The 20836-nt window shown below is 37.8% G+C and overlaps 3 protein-coding genes across 8 annotated transcripts; 2 read left to right on the forward strand and 1 right to left on the reverse strand.

Moving 5' to 3' along the window:
- Positions 1 to 112: 112 nt before the first annotated feature.
- On the forward strand, positions 113 to 5790 carry fam168b (family with sequence similarity 168 member B). Its single transcript, XM_044176559.1, has 7 exons — positions 113 to 269; positions 2250 to 2341; positions 2476 to 2559; positions 3130 to 3272; positions 3534 to 3732; positions 3994 to 4118; positions 4286 to 5790. The coding sequence occupies exons 2-6, from the start codon at positions 2272 to 2274 to the stop codon at positions 4104 to 4106; spliced, it is 609 nt and encodes a 202-aa protein (XP_044032494.1). The 5' UTR covers positions 113 to 269; positions 2250 to 2271; the 3' UTR covers positions 4107 to 4118; positions 4286 to 5790.
- A 370-nt stretch (positions 5791 to 6160) lies between these two features.
- rbbp8 (retinoblastoma binding protein 8) lies at positions 6161 to 14302 on the forward strand. 4 transcript variants are annotated; one of them, XM_044176551.1, is made up of 19 exons: positions 6161 to 6312; positions 6992 to 7140; positions 7292 to 7334; positions 7473 to 7568; positions 7646 to 7737; positions 8723 to 8795; positions 9109 to 9290; positions 9397 to 9492; positions 10059 to 10132; positions 10519 to 10586; positions 10854 to 11151; positions 11418 to 11589; positions 11756 to 11844; positions 12197 to 12311; positions 12491 to 12640; positions 12761 to 12812; positions 13040 to 13127; positions 13203 to 13344; positions 13544 to 14302. In XM_044176551.1, the coding sequence occupies exons 2-19, from the start codon at positions 7041 to 7043 to the stop codon at positions 13630 to 13632; spliced, it is 2019 nt and encodes a 672-aa protein (XP_044032486.1). In that variant the 5' UTR covers positions 6161 to 6312; positions 6992 to 7040; the 3' UTR covers positions 13633 to 14302. The 4 variants fall into 4 exon arrangements, with proteins under 4 accessions (XP_044032486.1, XP_044032485.1, XP_044032488.1 ...); XM_044176550.1 differs by having other exon boundaries at positions 6162 to 6312; positions 6988 to 7140; XM_044176552.1 differs by having other exon boundaries at positions 6179 to 6312; positions 6973 to 7140.
- Positions 14096 to 19455, reverse strand: LOC122866638 (transmembrane protein 241). 3 transcript variants are annotated; one of them, XM_044176554.1, is made up of 15 exons: positions 19232 to 19455; positions 18495 to 18541; positions 18139 to 18216; positions 17946 to 18027; positions 17709 to 17786; positions 17463 to 17488; positions 17084 to 17135; positions 16889 to 16937; positions 16468 to 16513; positions 16331 to 16366; positions 15608 to 15642; positions 15299 to 15368; positions 14724 to 14817; positions 14475 to 14539; positions 14096 to 14323 (listed from the first exon to the last, which is right to left on the reverse strand). In XM_044176554.1, the coding sequence occupies exons 1-15, from the start codon at positions 19367 to 19369 to the stop codon at positions 14257 to 14259; spliced, it is 963 nt and encodes a 320-aa protein (XP_044032489.1). In that variant the 5' UTR covers positions 19370 to 19455; the 3' UTR covers positions 14096 to 14256. The 3 variants fall into 3 exon arrangements, with proteins under 3 accessions (XP_044032489.1, XP_044032492.1, XP_044032491.1); XM_044176557.1 differs by having other exon boundaries at positions 14096 to 14356; positions 19232 to 19454; XM_044176556.1 differs by having other exon boundaries at positions 14096 to 14301; positions 19232 to 19453.
- Between the last annotated feature and the right edge of the window lie 1381 nt (positions 19456 to 20836).

The raw sequence follows: 20836 nt of genomic DNA on the forward strand, positions 1-20836 counted from the left end.
ATATTGAGAAAAATAAAAAATAAAAATGCTTTGGTGTATAAAGACAAAGAAATACACAGTACAAGAAGAACATTGGTTTCCTGATAAAGCAAAGTGTAATATTTTATATTTTATAATATTTCGCAGACCACGTGACACTACACGGAAGTGACGCAGTGTGCTCAAAAGAGTTCAGCAAAGCATCTGGGAGCAAAACACCAGCTAGCTTAATTTTATTTTTCACCAGAAGACCAAAGGAGGGGACTAACAGACGGCTAAAACAGTTACCAGTAAGTTTTTGTTGGTTACTGTCTAGATAAGAAGATTTGTGTGTTAGTTGTAGTGTTGGGACATGCGTCACTGCAGACCACAGCTGTCCGGGGTCCTGTGCTATGCGGCCTGTTGACAAGCTGTCCTCATCTGGCTGCTGTCCGGGCACAGTCCAGTGGTTTTGCACGGTCAGACAGATGATTAGCCGGTCAGCCTTGACATCGAAACGAACCTGCAATGACAAACACGCGTAGCCAACTGCAGGTTGTGCAGCTATTGATGCTTGTGAGCTAAGCTAGCTAATGATAACAAAGCCCCGCTGCGTTTACGTTCACCTTTCCAAATTCTTCCACTTAAAAGGTTGCCATCTTTATTTTTGCAGGCAACATGTCTAACGTCACCTTTTTAAGAAAATAGCCTATATGAACACCTCGTAATTATCAAGACCTACTGGAAACAAGCTTACAAGCGAACCACCCTGCAGCACTGTGTTAAAAAATAATAAAAAATCATTAACTTATTAAATTGCTTCACACTCTGACACACTGTGTTTTAGTGGAAGAAGAAAATGAGAAGCATCAATACTAAAATCTTTGATGTAGCTGAATTATCACTGTTTTGGATGTAGCCTGTTTTTCAATTTGAAAAAGAGATGATTAAGATTTGTTAAAGATGTCAGGTTATGCTCTGCCCTGTGGTTTCCTTGGTTTCCTTAACAAGTCAGGCCATATACAATTGATTTGGGTTTGTAATTCTCTCTCCATAACTGCTAATGCGAATATTCTACTCACACTAGGAACATGTCGCGACAACAGTGGGTTTATTGTGTATATAAAATGAAGTATTGATGTGGTGCGTTTCATTCACTGTTAAATGATCCTTGCCTGAGCAGACTTGGGAAGTGATGTAATGGTAGTTGGACAACCGCTAGAGGGCAGCACAGAGACATAGCTGTTTTTTTTTTTTTCAACTAATGAGCATCATGTGGAGCAAAAGTCAAGGCTTCCTCTGGTATTGTAATTTAAGAAAGTTGTATAACCGTTGAAAAGTATGTCTGAAATATGAAAGAATAAATTTATAAGATTGTGTTTTGCGAAATGTTTGAAAATGCATGTGTCACAAGGGATAGATTTCAGCTTTTCTATACATTGTTTGGGATAGAATGCCACATGACAGTGGAAGTGAAGTGGAGGAACACAAAACCAGTAAGATGTTTATGGGATGGGAGTGCTCATTCTTTGTTTAAAAAGACAGGAATTTAAACTCAGGTCCACATCTAGTACTGCACCATGTTAAATCATGTATATTATGTAAAACATGAGACCAGCTCCCACAAAATGTTGGCATTCCAGTTATGAGTATGTGTGGACAGCACTTGAAAGATAAAGAAAGAAAAGTGAATATCTGTTGTGGCTATGACCTAGCAAGGTCATCTCATATAAGCCACTGGCAGTCCTCACTGCTGTTCTCACCAGATAATCAATCATATTCGCTTTAACCATTCTAATTAATAAAGTGTCAAGACTTGACTATAGTAAGTGCTGCCATGGTGCATTATTTGGTCCCTGGACCATAAAGATTTTAGTAGTTTTTGGGGGGGATAAATGATGAGAGATGTAATACATATTGGTCCACTAGAGAGAGCTACTTCAATGAGTAGAGTTTTAGCTGATGGAGCATAGAACTTACATGTGTGGAAAAAGGCACACGCATGTGTGAAGTGTTATGGTTTTGTGGAAAGATATAAGAGAATCTTTTCTCAGTCAATATCCTCATATGGACCAGTCATTTGGCACTTTTATCCATCAGCAGCTTTGGGGGAACGTCTGCATTCCTGCATGCTTTGCTCGGTCTCAACCGCAGAAGATACAGTATAGAATGCTTTTGGAGCAGTCTGGTTTATGGACAGCTGTCCGCTGGCTCATGAATCTGTACTAGATTTACCCAGGTGATCTTTGCATGCTCTGAAATTCACATGGTCTATGCTTCTTTCTTTGCAGCATCTGTGAGGAGGCCACCATAATGAATCCAGTGTACAACCCTGCGTCAACAGGGGTCCCCTTTACCAATACAAAGGGTATAGGCTACCCAGGTAATTGTGTGTGTTGATGTGTAATGGTTTCAGCAAATGTCCTAACTACAAGAAAATATCCTGAAATCAAGAAAAGTATTGAATTGTTGTTCTTTTTTTTTTTTTTTTTTTTTTTTTTTTTTTGGTCATGGTAGCTGGATTTCCTGTTGGCTACGCAACAGCTGCTCCAACATACACTCCCAATGTCTATGCAGGAGCAAACCCAGCCTTCCCCAGTGGTAAGAATGAAGTCCTGCTGGACCCTACTGTAGTCATCAGAAAAATATGTACAACAACAATGGATTTTTTTTAAAGATTCATAAATCCCAGATGCTTCAGTTGCTATTAAGCTTCTTCAAAATGAGCATGTTCAACCTTGTAGTAAGCATGAAAGTATCTCAAAATTACATGTAAGTAAAAACAGTCTTTCCCTGAAAAGTTTATTTTGTCTTCGATTAAAAAAAAAAAAAAAAAAAAAAAAAAGAGAGAGGAATAACACCAACAACAAAAAAAGAAGGAAATTAAGATAAGTATTTTGAAACTATGTGTTTGCAGTGCACTGTGTACAGAGTATGAAAATTACACAAATTGGCAAATGGAGATTTTACAACTCTGTGCTGTAGCAAGGATTTTAACACCTCTTCAGGTAGTATGTAGGACGAAGTTTCAGTCAAACCTTACTTAAGCTGTAGTTAGTAACAACCGATGTGCGATACTTTGCACATTTCTTCAACAACACCCACAGACTGAAAGTAACTGTACATTTAATAATCAGCAGCACTAACTTAAAGTGCCTTCCTCCCACCCAGGCTATGCTCCAGGCACTCCTTTCAAAATGTCCTGCTCTCCCAACACCGGAACTGTCCCACCATACTCCTCCTCACCCAACCCCTACGCTGCTGCTGTTTACCCGGTCAGGAGCACCTACCCCCAACAGAACCCCTATGCACAGGTCAGTACATTTGTGTTGTTGAAGGATGACTGATTTTTGGCTCTTCGTTCTGGTATTAAAATATTATCCAGATTGGCCAGAAGATGGCGCTATAATCAAAGGTCCAAATTTCAAATTTCTGTATCGATATAGCTGCTTGTCTTTATCCTGTCACTGCTGCGGTGACCCGGTATCCCTGTGGGGATTTAAGTCTCGCCTCATTTGATGTTTTAGCTTAATGTTTTGAGCTGTAACATGTTGTTTTGTTCTTCCGTGATCCAGGCACTAATACCTTCACAACAACAAGGCACTTACTACACACAGCCGCTGTATGCTGCGCCGCCTCATGTTATCCATCACACAACAGTGGTCCAGCCAAATGGGATGCCTGCAGCCATATATGCCCCACCCATCCATCCTCCACGCCACAACGGTGTCGCCATGGGGATGGTAGCCGGCACCACCATGGCCATGTCAGCTGGTGAGCATCGGTTTCTGTTTTGTTATTTATCAGTTTTTATATTTTGTAGAGATGTTAAATTTGAAGTTATACCTCCTTGTGTTGTGCTGCCTGCAAGGATTTACAGCTTATTTTGTTTAAATTTCTTAGAGTAGCTACTAGAAGGTTTGCTTTTGCAATGCAATCTCAATAAATCTGGGCCCCATTCTTTGTTGTAAAAGTGTATATTATATCGTACATTACACTTAAGTTGTTCATTCTGTGGTCACTTTGCTTCTCAAGGAACTTTGTTGACAACTCCTACACCAGCGTCTGTTGCCCCCCACCCAGTCACGATGCCCACATATCGGCCTCCTGGCACACCCAGCTACAGCTATGTGCCCCCACAGTGGTGAAGAGAGAGAAGCGTGAGTGATGTTGTTGTGTTTGCAGGCTGTATATCAGTCTGATATGGGTTGTATGTTTTTATATAAGCGTATCACCCTTCTCGCTTTTAAATTCTACTGTCTAAAACCTTCACGCAAAGCACACACAGATTTAAAGTTTCTGTTTCTACGTGTTGTTCTCTCTGCAGGTCAGAAGATGGTAGATATGCATTCACACTCTACTCCAGTGTTTTTTGCTATTGGTGGAGACCTGCCCTGTCAGTGTCTGCAACCAGTTACTCTTCTTCCAGCATAATGTGAATCTTAAACCCAAATACATAGAAAGAGGCCCATTTGGATAGGAGGGGGTGAAGAATCCCCCATGACCCCTCTCAATGGAATAAGGCTGCATTCCATGTCACACCCCAGCGCCAGCACCTCCGCAACCTGCTGCATATCTCACATCAAACAGCAAAGCTTCCATGCAAACTTTTTTTTCGTGGACTGTCATGCAGGTTTTTATAGCTTAAACTCTTAAGTGGTGAAAAGGGAGTTTGGAATTGTTTTTTTGTTTTTGTTTTTTTTTGTTGTTTTTTGTTTTTGTTTGGGGGAATACATATGATGTTGAATGCATGTGTATATATAGATATATGAAGTAATGCTAGCTCAATCTACCTGCTGTGACAGATGCAAAATCAACAAAAGGCACACATCCAAAGGAACTAAAAAAAAAAATAAAATAAAAAAAGAAGTAATAATCTGCTATGCTGAATCACCAGTGACCATGTCTTACATGTGAAAGAAGAAAAGACAAGAAACGTTTGTTCATGCAAAAACATACCTGCACAAACAAGTGCAGAACAAACTGTACTATTTTCACTGCTTTGTGTTTTAGTAAGTGATGCTAGGTTTTCATTCTTTCTCTCAGTGATGCAGTGTATGCATTTCGTCTTACCATTTTTGCATTTTAGGAATAAGATGGGACTTAGAGTTTGTGCCTCTGACTGATGGCCATTCCAGCTTTTAATCATTCTAAGTGTTTTTATTTTTTTTTTCTGCCCTGTCATACTTTTTTTTTTTTTTTTTTTTAAGGAAAAGAGTATCAACTTTTCCAAAAGTGTGAAACAGCTTTTGTTTCCTGCTTGAAACATTTTTTGGGTGGTATCAATGTTAAAACGATTCACTTATTTTAGCCGGAAGTATTCTTGGTGGGGAACAAGTAGAGGAAATCATTTGCACCCATTTAAGAGTTAAGAGAGTGTGTGTATGTGAGTGTGTGTGTGTGTGTGTGTATCAAAGAGGATTAAAATAGTAACCATTAAAAATGGTGCCATATAGTGCGACATGCCTAGAATTTTCGACCTACAGCTCACAGTAATCAATTTGTTCCTAGGTAGGTCTGAAGCACTACATTTGCTAACTGTGGCCATGTTAGGAAAACATGATATTGTTAAACTCTATTTGTGAATAGCACTACTGAAGCAAGGCACTAATTCAAAACAGTTGGTAAAGATATCTGACCTTTTACATTGCTCGCTGTTTTACCTCAAGGTTCCAGGCTAACCCACCAATATCACTGTTTCAGACATGCTTTTCTATGTTGCCTCAGTCACCTCAGTTAAATAATCTGTTTTGTAAATGTTATTTTTGTGATTTTGGTTCTTGTTTTGTATTCTAAAGAAAGACCAAAAAATAAAAACAAATATAAGAATAATCTTTGTTTTCCCTTATTATGTAATTTTCTTCTTGGCCCAGAACTGCACCTGTCAGACAGTTATATAATGTTAAGTGCTTGATTATCACAAAAGATTTGACCTTGAGGAAGAGTTGTCTTCACATGAGTAATTACACAGCCTCACTTCTCCGCTCTACTGTATGTGAGTGTACTCGGGAGTCTTCAGCATGTTATGTCTGTTTACCTGTGAAAAACGGCAAATGGCTATGACACAATTAGCTCTACATAGTTTAAAAATATGTAATTATGCCAAAATTGTTTATTATTTTTAGTTGTAGGTTTTCACCGTGGCTGTATAAAATGACCAGTAGAGGGCGTCGAAGATTCTACATTATGAGGAGAAGAAGAAGACAACAAAGACGACTTCCCAGCATGCAATTCGGCGCGCGAATTTGGATTTTGTTGTGGAGTTATCAACATGGGAGTACTTTACTACATTAACATGTTAGCCTAACAATTTCATCCCTTATAAACCTCTACGTGTTCCTTGGATTCGTTGGTGTAAGTCTTGTTCTTCTTGTTCATTTTGACAGGCAGCAGCCTTAATTGTGGTGTAATGTTATTTTGTTTACAGCCAGTTAAAGTGGTAAAATGCGCATAACGTTAAAGACGGAGCAAAAGATCCATTTATGTTTAGCTTACTTTAAAAGCAGAGAAATACAGCAAAATAGCAGCTAATGTTTTGTAACGTTAGTTTGTGTAACGTGTTTTCAGTTTCAAAATAGCTCAGTAGAGAGTGTAAACTGTAGCGAGCCTCCGAGTGGACATTTAACGTTAGCTAGTTAGCTGTGAGTTTTCCTACTTTTCAGTGTTCTCAATATATTGTAGTTAACTTAGGTTATAATACACGAGAGGCACAAATTGGGGATACCGATAAACGAAAACTAAAATGAAAAAGGATTTCACCGTTCATAGCCAAGCAAATATAACGTTATACGTTATATATAACGTTAACGTTACATAACACAAGGAAGGAAAAAGGGTGTGAAGGATATTGGCCAAAATATTGTGAATGTTCATTATAAACAGTTGTAGCTGGATTGACTGGACTGAAATAAGGCTGAGCGTGTAGCTTAATGTAATAGTATTTTACATTTAGAGACCTACGTGTGTGAATTGAATCATAAATGAATACAGAAATATGTGATAAACATTTTTCAGTTTTTTTCCCCCCAGGTAGTGTTGGCAGGTAGTAGGAGAACTGGCTGGCTTTTAGCAATGAATGGAGGATGAGCAGCCCAGTACAGAGCAGCAGAACACCCAAACCAGCTGACCTCTTTGAAGATTTATGGAGGCAGCTCAGAGTGTGCCACGAGAATGCACTTCAAGGTAAACTGACCCATCATGAACTGTATGTAGACATAAAGTGATTTTCCTTAAGGGTTCGTGTAGGTTATACTGAAGTCAGGTACTAAAATGAAATCTATTTTAGGTTTTTTAGTTTTATGCTCTTCAACATTACATTTGTTGCTGTTTTTAGAACTGGAGGCAAAAGTGAGCAAGTTGAAAAAGGAGCGCTGTTTGTGAGTATACTGTGTCACTACCTTTTTAAAATATAATAATGATGACGATAATAACGTGAGTATTTTTGATCCTGGCTTTAGAAAAGTATTTGGGAATATTTAAATGTAGTGACCTGTTATTGAATTTGTTTTCTACAGAGATGCTCAGAGACTTGAGGTGTTTCACAGTCGCAACCAGCAGCTGAAGGAGCAAAACAAAACCCTTCAGGATGCCATCAGTCTCCTGGAGGAAAGGTAACTTCCTCTACAACAGGTTAACTTTGTTGAAACAGTGTGTTACAAAGACCAACAACTATGTTCACTAATTCTAGGCTCCGTGCGGGAGAGTGTGATCGATGTGCCATCTTAGGGGAGAACCTGAAAAATAACCAGGATCAGAATTTGCGCCTCATTGCCAAACTGAGTGAGTTTACTCATTGTTCTTATTATTCCACTGAGAGACAGAGCGGTGACTAACTGCAGCTCAACGCCCTCCCTGTTATAAAAAAGAATGAACGCATTTATGGTCTGCTCATACACTTAATCCAGATGCTTCAAGCACTTTGATAATAAGTGAACCGCTTAGAAAAGATTTCAAAAAGATTATGCGTTTGCAGTAACATCAATCTTTCAAAACTGTAGTTTGTAGTTTATTGTGATACGTACTGTAATGCAGAAGAAAACATGCAAGTCATCTTATTTTATTACGATGTTAATTAGGCCCTTAACTGGCCTTTTATTTATTCAATGTATAGCCTATCAAGTGTTCTTAGGCTTGCATTCTTCGCCATGCCAGCAGCATGGCTCTAGAGATGGCATTGTCAGTCTGTCAGTTTGGTCCATCATTTTGATCCAGACTGAAATATCTCAACAACAATTGAATGGATTGCAATGAAAGTTTATACAGACAATGAATCCTAATAACTTTGGTAATCCTTTAACTTTTCCTCTACCCCATCATCAAGTCAAAATTTGAATGTGGCCAATACTTTGTGTTTATGACATACACATACTTGCAAAACTAATGACGTTCCTATCATCTTCAGCGACACTTTGTTTTTAGTGCTAATTAGCAAATGTTAGCATGCTAACACTCTAAACTAAGATGGTGAACATGGTAAACATCAGCATGTTAGTATTGTGATTATGAGGATGTTAGCATGCAAGCATTAGCATTTAGCTCAAAGCAACGCTGTGCCTAAATACAGCCTCATGGAGCCGCTAGCATGGCTGTAGACTCTTAATCTTGTTTAAATATAGACCGGCCTGTGTTCATGAGAACCCAATTACATTTATTACTACTGGATATTATGTTTCTATATTGGCTATACCAGTGCACCACAAGATATGGCTACTGGCATGTTAAATAGCATAATATTATTAATTGTTGTATGTCATTTGTTCCCCAGAGAATGAAAGAAACAGCCTTGAGGATGAAAACAGAAAACTACATGCAGAACTTCAAAAATTAAAAATGTCTTGGTAAGCTCTCTAACATGTGTTAGTCATGTTATGTTCTCTTTGACATTGTAAAAATGTTGAAATGAATGAAAAATGTTTTTTCTGTAAAAGCTGCTACTACAAATACTGTAGGTCTTGCAGCCAAAACATACACCATAGTGGTTTCACTTTTTCACTGACTTCAAGTCAGGTTTCAAGTGTCTCTATGGGAGGACAGATTTTTGGCTTCAAGCTTAGTGAGTTTTTAAAAACGCTGTGGTGTTCTGCACAGGAATAAGCATTTATAGTGAAGTTTCAGTTCCCAGTTAACCAGTGCAGGTGTTGTTTTTCTCAGCTCAGAGACCCAGCAGGCCTCATCTCCGGAACAAGAAGAAGGCATCATCCCAGACTCACCAATCCTGCCAAGCTCACTGCCCGTAGCAAACAAACTGAAGAAACGTAAAAATATCGACAAAATTAAGTACGTTCGCTATGCAGAGATGCCTCGACCACAGTCTAACAACTCACTCTTCAACGGTCAGTCTGCTATAAAGTAACTTTCAGACTTTGTAATGCCCATTTCTGTTATCTGAATCACTTGTCTGAAGGCACCAAGTCTTCTAATGTGTTGTTCATTTTTAAGAACTGAATAAGGAGCCTGATGATGTTACAAAGAATCCTGGAAGAGCAGAAGTGCTTGTACCCAACACATGTGAATTGGACACTTCCCAAATCTCAAGTATGACTTCATCTATTGTACTCCTATTATATCATCATTATTTTAGAATGAAGAAATGTAAAAACAGGAAGACTACTTGTGGTTTCTAAAAAAAAACAGGAATTGGAAACCATATTTATTTCCTTCAATTAGAATCTGTGTGTTCCTTGAAATGAGCACTGGGCAACATTTATCTACACAAACACACCGATCATATCAGCCTAATTCACAGAGTGGGGCTGCGCAGAAAGAGGTGTGGCTGTAAATTCACCCTGTAGCCCCAGATTAAATTCTGGTGGTAGGTACGGCCAACTTTACTCAGAGGACTGATGAATGAAAACTCAAAATTACTATACAATACTGCCTCTTGCATATGAATCCATCCCTTTGATTTCACTTGATATGACGCATCATAGACTGGCAGGGGTGGTAGACATGATCATACTTTTTGCATTTTTCTTTTCTTGTTTGACACTATTTCTGGGTATTTTAGTTTTAAGAAGAATGAACATTTTCAGTTGCCATATGTGCAAAGTTGCTAATTGTGAGATGTGTAAGGGTGTTGTGACTGTTGGGTCTCGTTTCAGATGATGTGAATCTAAATCTGGAAGACGCGATAGCAGAAACCTGTGGCCTTGAACTTCTTGACAAGCCTCACATGGTAGGCAGGCTTCATACAGGTGTAAAGATATCAGAGATACAATAAATATTTGAGAAATCCTGTCTAAAAGCAGGTGCCTTACGTTAGTTAACAACTGGTGTCGGGCATTGAACTTTTTCCATAGGACTGCACACAAGATTGGTCCAAAAGATTGAACCCATATGCACCTTCAGCTATTTTAGTATAGCCACTCATACACAAAGTGAGCAGGTTAGAAACAAATCCTGAAAATGTTACTCATCTTTCACATCTATAACCATATTCTTTGTTTTGCAGAAAATTCACTGTGTGAACTGAAGAATAATATCTTAGCACAGGTATTAAAACTCACTTAGCTCTTTGAATAAATGTTTTTTTTTTTTTTTTTCCTTGTTATGTTTTCTTAGAAAACTGAGACAACCGCAGGCCAGCAATGCAGCTCAAAATCTCCCTGGAAGTATGACATTCGTTTAAAGTAAGGATGACAACAGTTATAGACATATTCATCTGCTGACGATCGTGACAGTATCATGAGACATACATTTACATATTCCATATGTAGTGAATGATAATTTATGTCATTCTGCTAGCGACGATACAACACCACCATGTTTTTAAGGGTTTAACTTCAGTTTCTCTCATTTAGCTGTTTCCTGATTATTTTGACTGAATTTTGTCCTTTATTCATGCTGTCAAGCAAAAAACATCCCAATAATAATAATATTTGTTTCTCTGCCTTCAGGCCTTACTTGCCTTGCTCCTCCCCTTCATCCACGCTGATCCACAGTCCAGACTCGACCACAGAAAGGTCCCCATCACTTATCCCACGTGTCAAACGGTTTTCAGAGAATGGCTCCATTAACAAAGCAAAACGGAAGAAGGAGGAAAGTGAGCCAGAGGTGCAAGAGGAGGAGAAACAAGGATTCCAGAAAGGGGTGGACAAACAGAGGGAAAGCAAACACATACAACCTGAACTGATCAAACGAACCTCCACACCTTTAAGCAATCAAAGCTTCAAGAAGGAGCCATTGGACAGCAAGGTTAGAGCTATGTCCAAAAGGCTTGTATGAACGTGTGTGTTGGAGAAAGCAGCGTGTCAGAAGAGACACGATGAATAGCAGCACAATTTTCTGACCAAATCTAGTGTCCTGGCTATCATTCTTTGATCCACCAAAAAAAAGACACTTCTATTTATAGAAGTGACATTTCAGCTGTTAACAAAAAAGAAAAAAAGCAAGATAAGTAGGACAGAATAATTCCTCCATATGGGTTTAAAATGTCATGCGATTCCTTTAACATTTAACAGGTTCAGTCACCACCAAATGGGACTTTCAACCAAAGGCAGAATGTTTCCTGTATAAGTCCTGCTTTCAAGAAGCCAAATGTTAAAGGAGAAGCAAACAAGGGCGGTGTGAGGAAGAAAGGAAACCCGCTGCAGGATCTGAATGCCTCATATCACCAACCTGAAGGAAAAGATGGTGAGTTTTCTGTCCTGTTGCTGGCCTTGTTCGATGGCCTTTGCAATGCACATCATTTGAAGGACTCCTTACTTCCTGGTTGTAGGCTGACTGTTGTAAATTTTAAGAATTTCTTTTATAGTTATCAGTTGAATTTAATGTGACCGCACTAACTCTGCTCTCTCAGCTGAAAGGAAGCACAAAGTGGAGCCCATGTGGAGCATTGACCCTGCGCTCGCGCTGTCCATGTATGACACTGAGTGGAGAGGAGACGAGGTACAGTCACACTGGGTTCCTGTGCCTGTCAAAATGTCGGAAGTGTTCACTCAACTTAAACACTGTTTAACTTGTTGTATCATTTAGCAAATATCGGGCCAGCTGGAGAGTGTCAACCTGTGACCACTGTTTCTGTTTGCTAATGTATTTTTTTTCTGATTGACGTGTCATGATATTTTAGACTACATATGAGCATGAATTTACATAAAGAAACAGGAAATTGGAAATCTGTGTTGTGTATAAGTGATATCTTGTCGCTGATGTTTATTTGGATATACTCATCTGGATATATTGGATAGATGGAGTCTCTTACACCAGACTGGTTATCTGTATCTCTATGTTTATCTTTTAGCAAAAGGAAGAACAGTGTCATGGAGAATTGGTAGATACCGACTGCACTTGGGTCAGTCACAGCTTACTCCAGTGTCGGGGAGATAACGCACGGGACAGAAGGGACAGTGTGTCTGGTGAATATAAACCACAACTTTTAGAATGATTGCTTATTAACACATGCTAATAGGGCTTATATGCAGCAATTGATAGCACTTTTATTTTTATATTTATTTATATATATATATATATATATGTATCTGTGTGTGTGTGCTGTGATAAAAATGTTAACAACTTTATCTGTCTGCTTTTCAAGGACTAGGCGAGAAGGCAAATGACAGTTTGGATATGATGTTTGACACAACAGCTTACGGGGAGTACCAGTCTTACAACGGTTCACACTTAGGCCAGAGTCAACCCTGTGGTGATGATGATGATGACGAAGGAGAAGAAGAGGACGACGATGGTAGGCTTTTATATAAACCCCCCCCAACTGTTTGTCATCATGTAATTTGACCAGTATTTCTGTGTTTGATATTGGATGTCAGTTCTTAAATTCAACTCTAAATTTTATCTCCCAAATTAGAACAAGATCCTCCTGAAAACACTACGAGCCAAAGTAAAGAGCACAAAGCACGGTAAGAAATTACCGATTGTGTTTGTTGGGATCAACACCGATCAACATCTTTGGGGATATTTTATGCAGAAAAATGTGCAGACATAAAAATAAAAAGCATGCTGTACTACTTTAACGACTCATTAAAGATGTGCTTGGATGATCAGGTGGACCCCGGTGGAAATGTTTTTTCACATCAGTAGATTCCAGTCAATATCCCACAAGCTACATTTTCTGTTTTTGGATTAGACACCCAACATTTGCACATGTGGCTGTGGTTCGCAAGAAAGACGAGAGAAGAAAACTCAAGGGCACTACCTGCAAAGAATGTGAAATTGTAAGTATTTTGATCATAAAGCTGACCAACATGTTTGAACACTGATCCTATTTTAAGGATGTTTGTTTCCAACAGTATTACACCCATCTCCCAGAGGAGGAAAAACAGAAAAAGTTGTCTGCGTGCTCGAGGCACCGATTTCTGTATATTCCTCCTTGTACTCCTGAAAACTTCTGGGAAGTTGGATTCCCATCAACTCAAACATGTATCGAAAGAGGTAATTCAACAATGTTTTACTTTTTTGTTTAACCGTGTTGGTAAAGCATTAGCAGAATATTTGAACCCATTTCCTCACAGAGATCAATAAACTGTTATTCTTACAATGTCTTCGGTGTTACGGCATCCCATAATGACATGGAAAAATACATATAGATAGATGTCATAGTGCTCTCATGAACACATAATTTCTCTTCTAGGTTATATCAAGGAAGAGAAGAACCCACAGGCACGTCCTCGCAGAAGACAACCATTCAATGCTTTATTCTCCCCAAAGCCGAAGAGCTAAAAATGGACGTTTGTCTCTATAGAAGGAAAGTTTGAATTGTCCCATTTACAGAAACAAATGACAGTATATGAAGAACAGGCTTGGTACTGTGTTAATATTGCACTGGGAGTGCAATGAAGCTGTTTCATACAGTGACCTTATTAAGAATGTTGACCCTTGTTCCCTTTTTTTGTTTCAGTTTTACATTTATAATTTGAATGTGCAGTCTGTATGTACAGACTGTTTGACTGGTTTGTGTTTGGTTTGTTTTTGTAGATAGTGAGTATACTTGGGATGTGTTTGGATAAATAAAAATCAACTGCATGTCTATGAAGTGATGTAAATGACCCAAGTTACACCATCAACAAGAAATCCACTTAGCTTTACCTCATCAAATGCTGCAGTTCTTCGTTCGGTGAGATTTAATAAGATCACAAATGTCACTGTGGTTTGCTAAATTACGAAGAACACACTGCAAGCAAAATATGTACACAAAGAATTTTATTTGGTCAGCAGATAATCAGCGCACAGATGAGAAATTACAAAAATATAATACTTTCTCTAGAAAAAGAATCTCTTTAGGAAGCACGAGTTGCGGGTTAATCTGGAGAGCTACAATGTTCTCATCACAACTGAGTTTCTCTCTCAGAATACACCAGCAGGGCCTCTCCAACGTGACTGACGACCACACTGCATCCAAACAAGAAAAGTCGTGGAAATCATCAATGGTTGGATAATTACCCATCTAGTTCCGGTGCAAAATATAGAGGACAAACTCATAAAACCTATGACAGTTGACATGAAAAACATTCCTTAATTATTTATACACTTCCGTGCCTAAAATAGGCAGGTGAGGTACTTACCAAATAAGAGCTGGAGTATTAATGGCCATGTAGAAAATAAATGGGGAGAGAGACATGGCAGTAATCTGGAAGGAAAGGATAGCAAAATAATCTGTATTCTTGTTAAACCGTTGGTCAGTTTCAAATAATCATTTTAAGAATTACAATTCACTGTCTTTTTATTGTGTGAATTATGATGCTACTAATGCCACCAGAAATACTGTTAAACTTAAATTTGAAAAAGAATGTAGAAAAATGATAAACAATCACCTTGGACAAAAAAATCCAGACCCCAAAGTGCTTGAGGGAAAATCCACTTTGCAGTTTGACTGTGGCCAACAGCAACAAAAACCCCAGCAGTGCACTGTCAAATGAGACAATGAACTATGAGGTGAGTAATCATGCTGAAAACAGACAATAAAATTGAATTTCTAAGATAAAAATTAAAACCTTTAAAAGGATAATGGCTGATAGAAGTACTTTGTAGACTTGTGCCAAGCCTTGTTGATACTGGCCCACATTACTAGGACACAGATCTACTTATAATACTGTATCTGTAGGCTTCCAAATGTTATAAATAGTTAACTGTTCATGTTGTTGTGGACTTGATCTGATATCCCACAAGGTTACATTGACAGTCTGGGCTCTGCTTCAAATGACAACTGACACCGAAAACATGTTCTACTTTGATATTGTACAATGTATTCTATACTAGTGCTGCTTCACACATTAACTTAGAAGATTACTTGGCTGAGCCATTGTTCAAAATGACAAAATCTATTTAGGTAGCTCTATTCAATATACAGTGGTTACAAAATAAGTGTCCATGGACTGAAAGCTTTCACCTGGCACAGCAACCACAGTGAAATGTGTGGGACTGAAGGGACGGGAACTGCAGGGCACCAGTGAGGTCACCTGTAGAGGGACAATGATCTGTTAGCAAGGTAAAAATGTAGATATTCTTTAAACGTTTGCCATGGGACGACAGAGTTACAACACAGCAGACCATGCTCTACAACGTAATACACTACTACTGTAAAAAAAATCAAAAAATAAAGTAGAGATAAATGTTTGGATACAATTCTAGGAACAAAGTCTACTTTGTGTTGATACCACATAAGAAATATGCAACATCTGCACAGTGGCATGCATACCTGTTGGGTGAGCAGCAATGGCCAGCAGCAGTACACTGTTATGTAGAGGCAGGAAAAGCTGAAATTAATCTTAATGTAAAATAAAAATGAGTCCTGATATGTTCCATTTGTCCTATGACAAATAATTCAATTTACTATGTATAACTCAGTATCTCTACAGCTTTTCTGGATACACAAGCAAATAACTTTTTACAATCACTTCATTAAAAGAGGTAATAAGTAATTAAATTTACTCAGAATATTGTCAGCAACTAAGCTATTTATATGTAGTTCCTGATTCCTGCACATGAACTTTAACACCACTCAACTGTAATGACGGGCTGTTCCTCCGGCCTTTCTGTTGCTATATTAGGATTTAGCTGTGTGCGACTTAATAGAAAAGAAGGGATCGGAGTTTTCTTGCTAACTGACTCATCGTGCTCCTTCTACATGGACCATCTACATGTTGCGTCAAGTTGTTTTGAGATTACAGTTTTGTAAACCTTTCTGAAAGGCAGTTCATTTCTCAACTGAAATAAATAAATCATGAAATGAATATAGGTTTACAGGTCCTACACGTACCAGTTGTGTTCAAAACCTTTTGAAATTTGAGTTTAGATCATTTAAGACATTGTACAACTTTCTTGGGACATGTAAACACAGTTAAATGAGTTCCATCCATAAATTAAAGTGACTTGTGCTTATTATGTATCAGATAAAGTTATTAGAATGATGTATTCTTACCTGAACAAGTAGTTAATGCACTGTTGTTCAAGGTCACTACAATGAAAACGTCACAAAACAGGCACAAATAAGGAACACACTATGAAGCAAAGTGCTTTCTACTATTATCAACAGTATACCATTGTGCTTATGCTTACCTCAAATTACTGGGTTTGTTGTGAACTTGAAACACCCTGTATGCACCTGAAAAATTCTTATATTTTCTATCAGAACATCTCATGTGAGCTCTCACATCACTTCAAACCTACAGTATTTCATCATTCCTTGTTTTCAAGATATTTTTTGGCGATAAGCAGAACATCAGACGGGAAAAAAAATCTAGTATATCACTTTCAGGGTGAAAACTGATTCTGATGACTCCTGGTTAATACATATTTTGATGGGATATCATCTTAAATACATCCTTTGACACCACTGATCCTTCTAATCTGGATTGTTTCTTTCAATGATCTGTGGTGTCCCTCAAGGCTCAAACCTCGGGCCGCTGTTCTTCTCTTTATGTAACTCTTGAGCTATTACGGTTGACGGTGTAGAATCTCTGTATATTCTTAGACTTACCAACACATATCAGATGACCGACAGCCCACAGGTAACAACTGTACTTAAACTGCAAAATAGGCAAACATGCAAACAGAGTAAATTTGTTGTAACAAATGACCCCAAAACACTCCCAAAGTATAGTAACTGATAGAATGGTTTGAAATGATAGCATTGTAATGAGAAAACCACCATTTGATGATTATGAATTATTACCTGAGGATCATAGCGGGGCAGGTTTATGGCTGAGAGCAGCATGAAGCATATGCTACAAGAAGAAGACGCACATTTACAGATGTAATCACGTTTTTGAATGCAATCTTGCTTTCATTTATATTGACTGTTTTATTGCTGATCCAGAACTAGAAAAGCACTTCATGGGTTTATTTATTACGTTTATCAACATAATCACCATTAAGTAATTAAATTAATTAAGTAAGTATGCTCCTTTCATGGGAGAACTGAACTGTAGTGTATTTCCTTGTATTATCTCCAACAACCTTCATGTACTTGACATATGAAAAACATCTGTACAGTTCCATTCCATCTTGACACGATGATCCGTGATACAAACTAACTGTATTACAGCACAAACCTGATCAACTTCAGCCATTGAGCCTTCTGTTAAAGAGAGATCAAAGCACATTTTAGTGACTGAGATATATCACGGTGATGGTTCAAGCTTGTACAAGATAGAGTAGTAAGTCATGAAGCAGTGGTGACTCCTTTTCCTTTCATTTTCCTCCATTTGCTTCCAGTGAATAAGATGAGGGAGTACAAAGGGAATGTACTGCACATAACTGCACATATTCACATACAGCGGGCGGGTGCAGGCTCTTACCTCTCTATGGAAGACCATCGAGATTATGCAACTAACAACGTGAGAGGAATTCTGAAGAGTAAAGAAGAAAGGAATGTCCTGGACAGAGAAAAAGAAAAAATGACTTCATCAGTGTTGTCAGAGTAAGAGAACCCACCTCCCACCTATAATGAGCAAGGGAGCAATCTATTATTTAGGATACAGTTAGTGTAACTGAAAAGATACTACATCTAAAAGGTGGTAGGTTACATGACATACTATGCATGATAAGGCCCTGGAACCAGCATATATGTTTCCAACAAACAGGAGGGAGCCTGGAAGCCAGGAAAGAGCTGCTGATCTGTAACAAAACATTAAAACATACCAAAGTGAGCTCTTAATAATCCATCTGCTCATTGGCAGCCACTGAAAACAGTCGAGTATGAAGCCTACAGTAGTATATGAAAAGTACCTGGTGATGCGGCTCATTTCCACCAATCCCAGCTTCCCAGAGAGTAGAAGCAGGACAGCCCCGATAAATGTCTGCCATCTGGAAATAAGCACTTATGTCAGGTTAGCAAACACAAACAGCAGGTTCGGGTACGAAGTTTGCATTTCATTTCATAAGGTGCACACAAGACATCATTTGTAATAGGTATAACAATCAAGATTTAAGTTCTTTAAGAATTTTTCTATTACACGTTTTTAATACTTATGAACTATTTCTCTCAAGAGCAACATTTGACCTTTAAGACCATTCCAAGTGTTGAATTTAAAGGATAAAACATGAAGAGGTTCCACATAAAGTATTTACCTTCAGATACTCACCCTTGAAATAAGGTTGGATAGGTGAATTTTAACACTGACAGGACAAACTGAAAAAAAAGAAGAAAGAAAATAAATATATATATATAATTCAGGTCACTGGTAACTTTTACAAGTTATCGTTCTGACACCAGGAGATGCTCCACCAGTTACACAGAACCCCTTTAAAAATTCTAGTGTGTCCCTAACTATCTGCAAAAGCACTTATTTAGTATAACACACCTCTGAATATATTATTATTATTATTATTATTGGTGGGATTCACTCTTCGATTCGGCATACTGTACATCCAACAACATTCATTCAGTCAACGTGTTCGTTTTCATTTCTTGCAACTGTTTTCTACCAAAACAAGAGTTCAGGTTTTGTTGATAGTGCTGCCTGATGAGTAACAACAATTCGAACAGGGTGAAGCCATGTTCACTTAATGGTTATTACTGACGATGAGGGTAACATTGCAATTCAGCGCAAATTTCAAAGGAATAAGTCACATTCTCTACACGGGTAAATGTACAGGACTTCAGATGGAGACTTGCGCTCGATTCCTTCGCTTGTATGCTGCGAAATATCTAATAATCTAGTGTACTGGTTATGAATTAATGGATAAAAGTCTTACAGTGGCCTATTTTTTAAGAAATACTATGAGAAATAATGTGGTTCTTACTTGGAGTGAACGCCAAACCACCTCGTCTTAAAACTAACGTTAGTGGCTTTCCGATTTCAATCCCCTCAACACTCACCTTATTCGTGAAATATGATAGAACGAAAACGACGCTAAAAACGAGGCCAGTGATATGTCTTCTCCACTGCATGTTGACCTGCCGACACGCTGCAGCAGGGACATGATTCCTAACAAAAAAAATATTACTCAATTTCATACATGTTGCCTGTTTCAAACTAGAGACATTTCAAGATCGGAAACTTCCCTCACTGTCCCTGATGACACGTCAAGGCGTTGTGCGATAGATCGTCTATATTTGGGAAGATCATTCACTGGCCCGAATTTCAGTCACGCACATTTAGTCAGTCATTTTCTGCAGGACATTTTGGTATGAAAACAAATATACCAGTATGTATTGTCGGTAATTTGCAATTAGAAAGTATTAAATATATGTGAAAGAAAAACAGAGCAAGTCCATTAATATCAAATATGTCGGTGGGTTTACATGTACCCCAGGATCTGTATGGAGTCCTAGTAGTGGTAAAATGATTCATCGATTGATCTAACAGTAGATTGATTTATTTTTCAAGCAAACATTCAAATGTTTTCATATGTGAGGATTTATTATATATGTTTGATATCAATTTAAATGTAATAATAATAATACACTTTATTTGTGTAGCACCTTTCACACACAAAATCCAGCTCCAAGTGCTTTACAAATGAAACAAGTAAAGAGCCGACAGTTTAAACAAGTTAAAATATTAAAATACATTTTAAAAGAGGAAGAAAGTTAAATAATAGTTAAAAACAAAATAAAAAGGTAAAGTTAATCAAATTAAAAAAGTAGTTAAAGTAAAACAGTAATAATGAATATATATATATATGTATTTGTATACTTTATTTGGGTTTTGGAGTATTAACTGGACAAAACAAGTTATCTTAAGACCTGGACTCTGGGGAATGGTGATGAACATTTTCCATTATTTTCTGACATTTTCTGGAAGAAACATTTTATAAAAGAAACGATTGAAGAGAAAAACTATACGTCAGATGAATCCATAATGATAATACACATAACAGAAAGAGAAGCTCTTGCTTGTATGTAGTTTATCCTCTTAGTGGTAGTAGTAGTAGAAGTGGACAGAAGTAGCCATTTTGCCAGCATATTCAACATTCAAAGTTCATTCTTGTTCTTGTGAGTTCATTTATGATAACTGGATTTTTGCCACTGTCAGAGTACACTTGTTTTAAAGGGGCACTCCACCAATTTCAGATAAATTTAATGAAAGATGCTCTCAAGTTGCATTATGGGAATTGTAGGATCCAGTGTTTTTAGAGCTTGACGCAAACAGGGACTAAAAGTCAGGATATCTCTGCCACTGCTCCATTGATTAAATTATTCTTTTTTAGTCTTTCCCTTATGAGTGCCCCCCCCCCAGTTTTAAAAATGAGTAAATACATTAAAAGGTAAATGAATTACATGGGGTAATTACTTTTACTCCTTTTACTCAATACACTGCAACACATTTCAAAACAGCTTAAATCATGATGTATATTGTGATACACAACATAGGCACCAATCATTAGTAAACTATTTAAAAACTAACTTTTTCATAATGCAAAATTAAAACATAAATACTATCGTGTCATTATATTATTGATAAAATAAGGGTACCTCAGC

Source organism: Siniperca chuatsi, linkage group LG19, assembly GCF_020085105.1.
Source record: "Siniperca chuatsi isolate FFG_IHB_CAS linkage group LG19, ASM2008510v1, whole genome shotgun sequence".
In the NCBI taxonomy this organism is placed as follows: Eukaryota; Metazoa; Chordata; class Actinopteri; order Centrarchiformes; family Sinipercidae; genus Siniperca; species Siniperca chuatsi.

Coding starts and splice junctions, on each gene's coding strand:
- fam168b (XM_044176559.1), top strand. CDS start 2,272: ATGAATCCAGTGTACAACCCTGCGTCAACAGGGGTCCCCTTTACCAAT. Junction 2,560..3,129: donor AAACCCAGCCTTCCCCAGTG/GTAAGAATGAAG, acceptor CCTCCCACCCAG/GCTATGCTCCAGGCACTCCT. Junction 3,273..3,533: donor AACAGAACCCCTATGCACAG/GTCAGTACATTT, acceptor TCCGTGATCCAG/GCACTAATACCTTCACAACA.
- rbbp8 (XM_044176551.1), top strand. CDS start 7,041: ATGAGCAGCCCAGTACAGAGCAGCAGAACACCCAAACCAGCTGACCTC. Junction 9,291..9,396: donor TAACAACTCACTCTTCAACG/GTCAGTCTGCTA, acceptor TTCATTTTTAAG/AACTGAATAAGGAGCCTGAT. Junction 10,587..10,853: donor AAGTATGACATTCGTTTAAA/GTAAGGATGACA, acceptor CTCTGCCTTCAG/GCCTTACTTGCCTTGCTCCT.
- LOC122866638 (XM_044176554.1), bottom strand. CDS start 19,369: ATGAAATTGAGTAATATTTTTTTTGTTAGGAATCATGTCCCTGCTGCA. Junction 17,136..17,462: donor CAATGGCTGAAGTTGATCAG/GTTTGTGCTGTA, acceptor TTCTTCTTGTAG/CATATGCTTCATGCTGCTCT. Junction 14,818..15,298: donor CACTGTGGTTGCTGTGCCAG/GTGAAAGCTTTC, acceptor CTCATTTGACAG/TGCACTGCTGGGGTTTTTGT.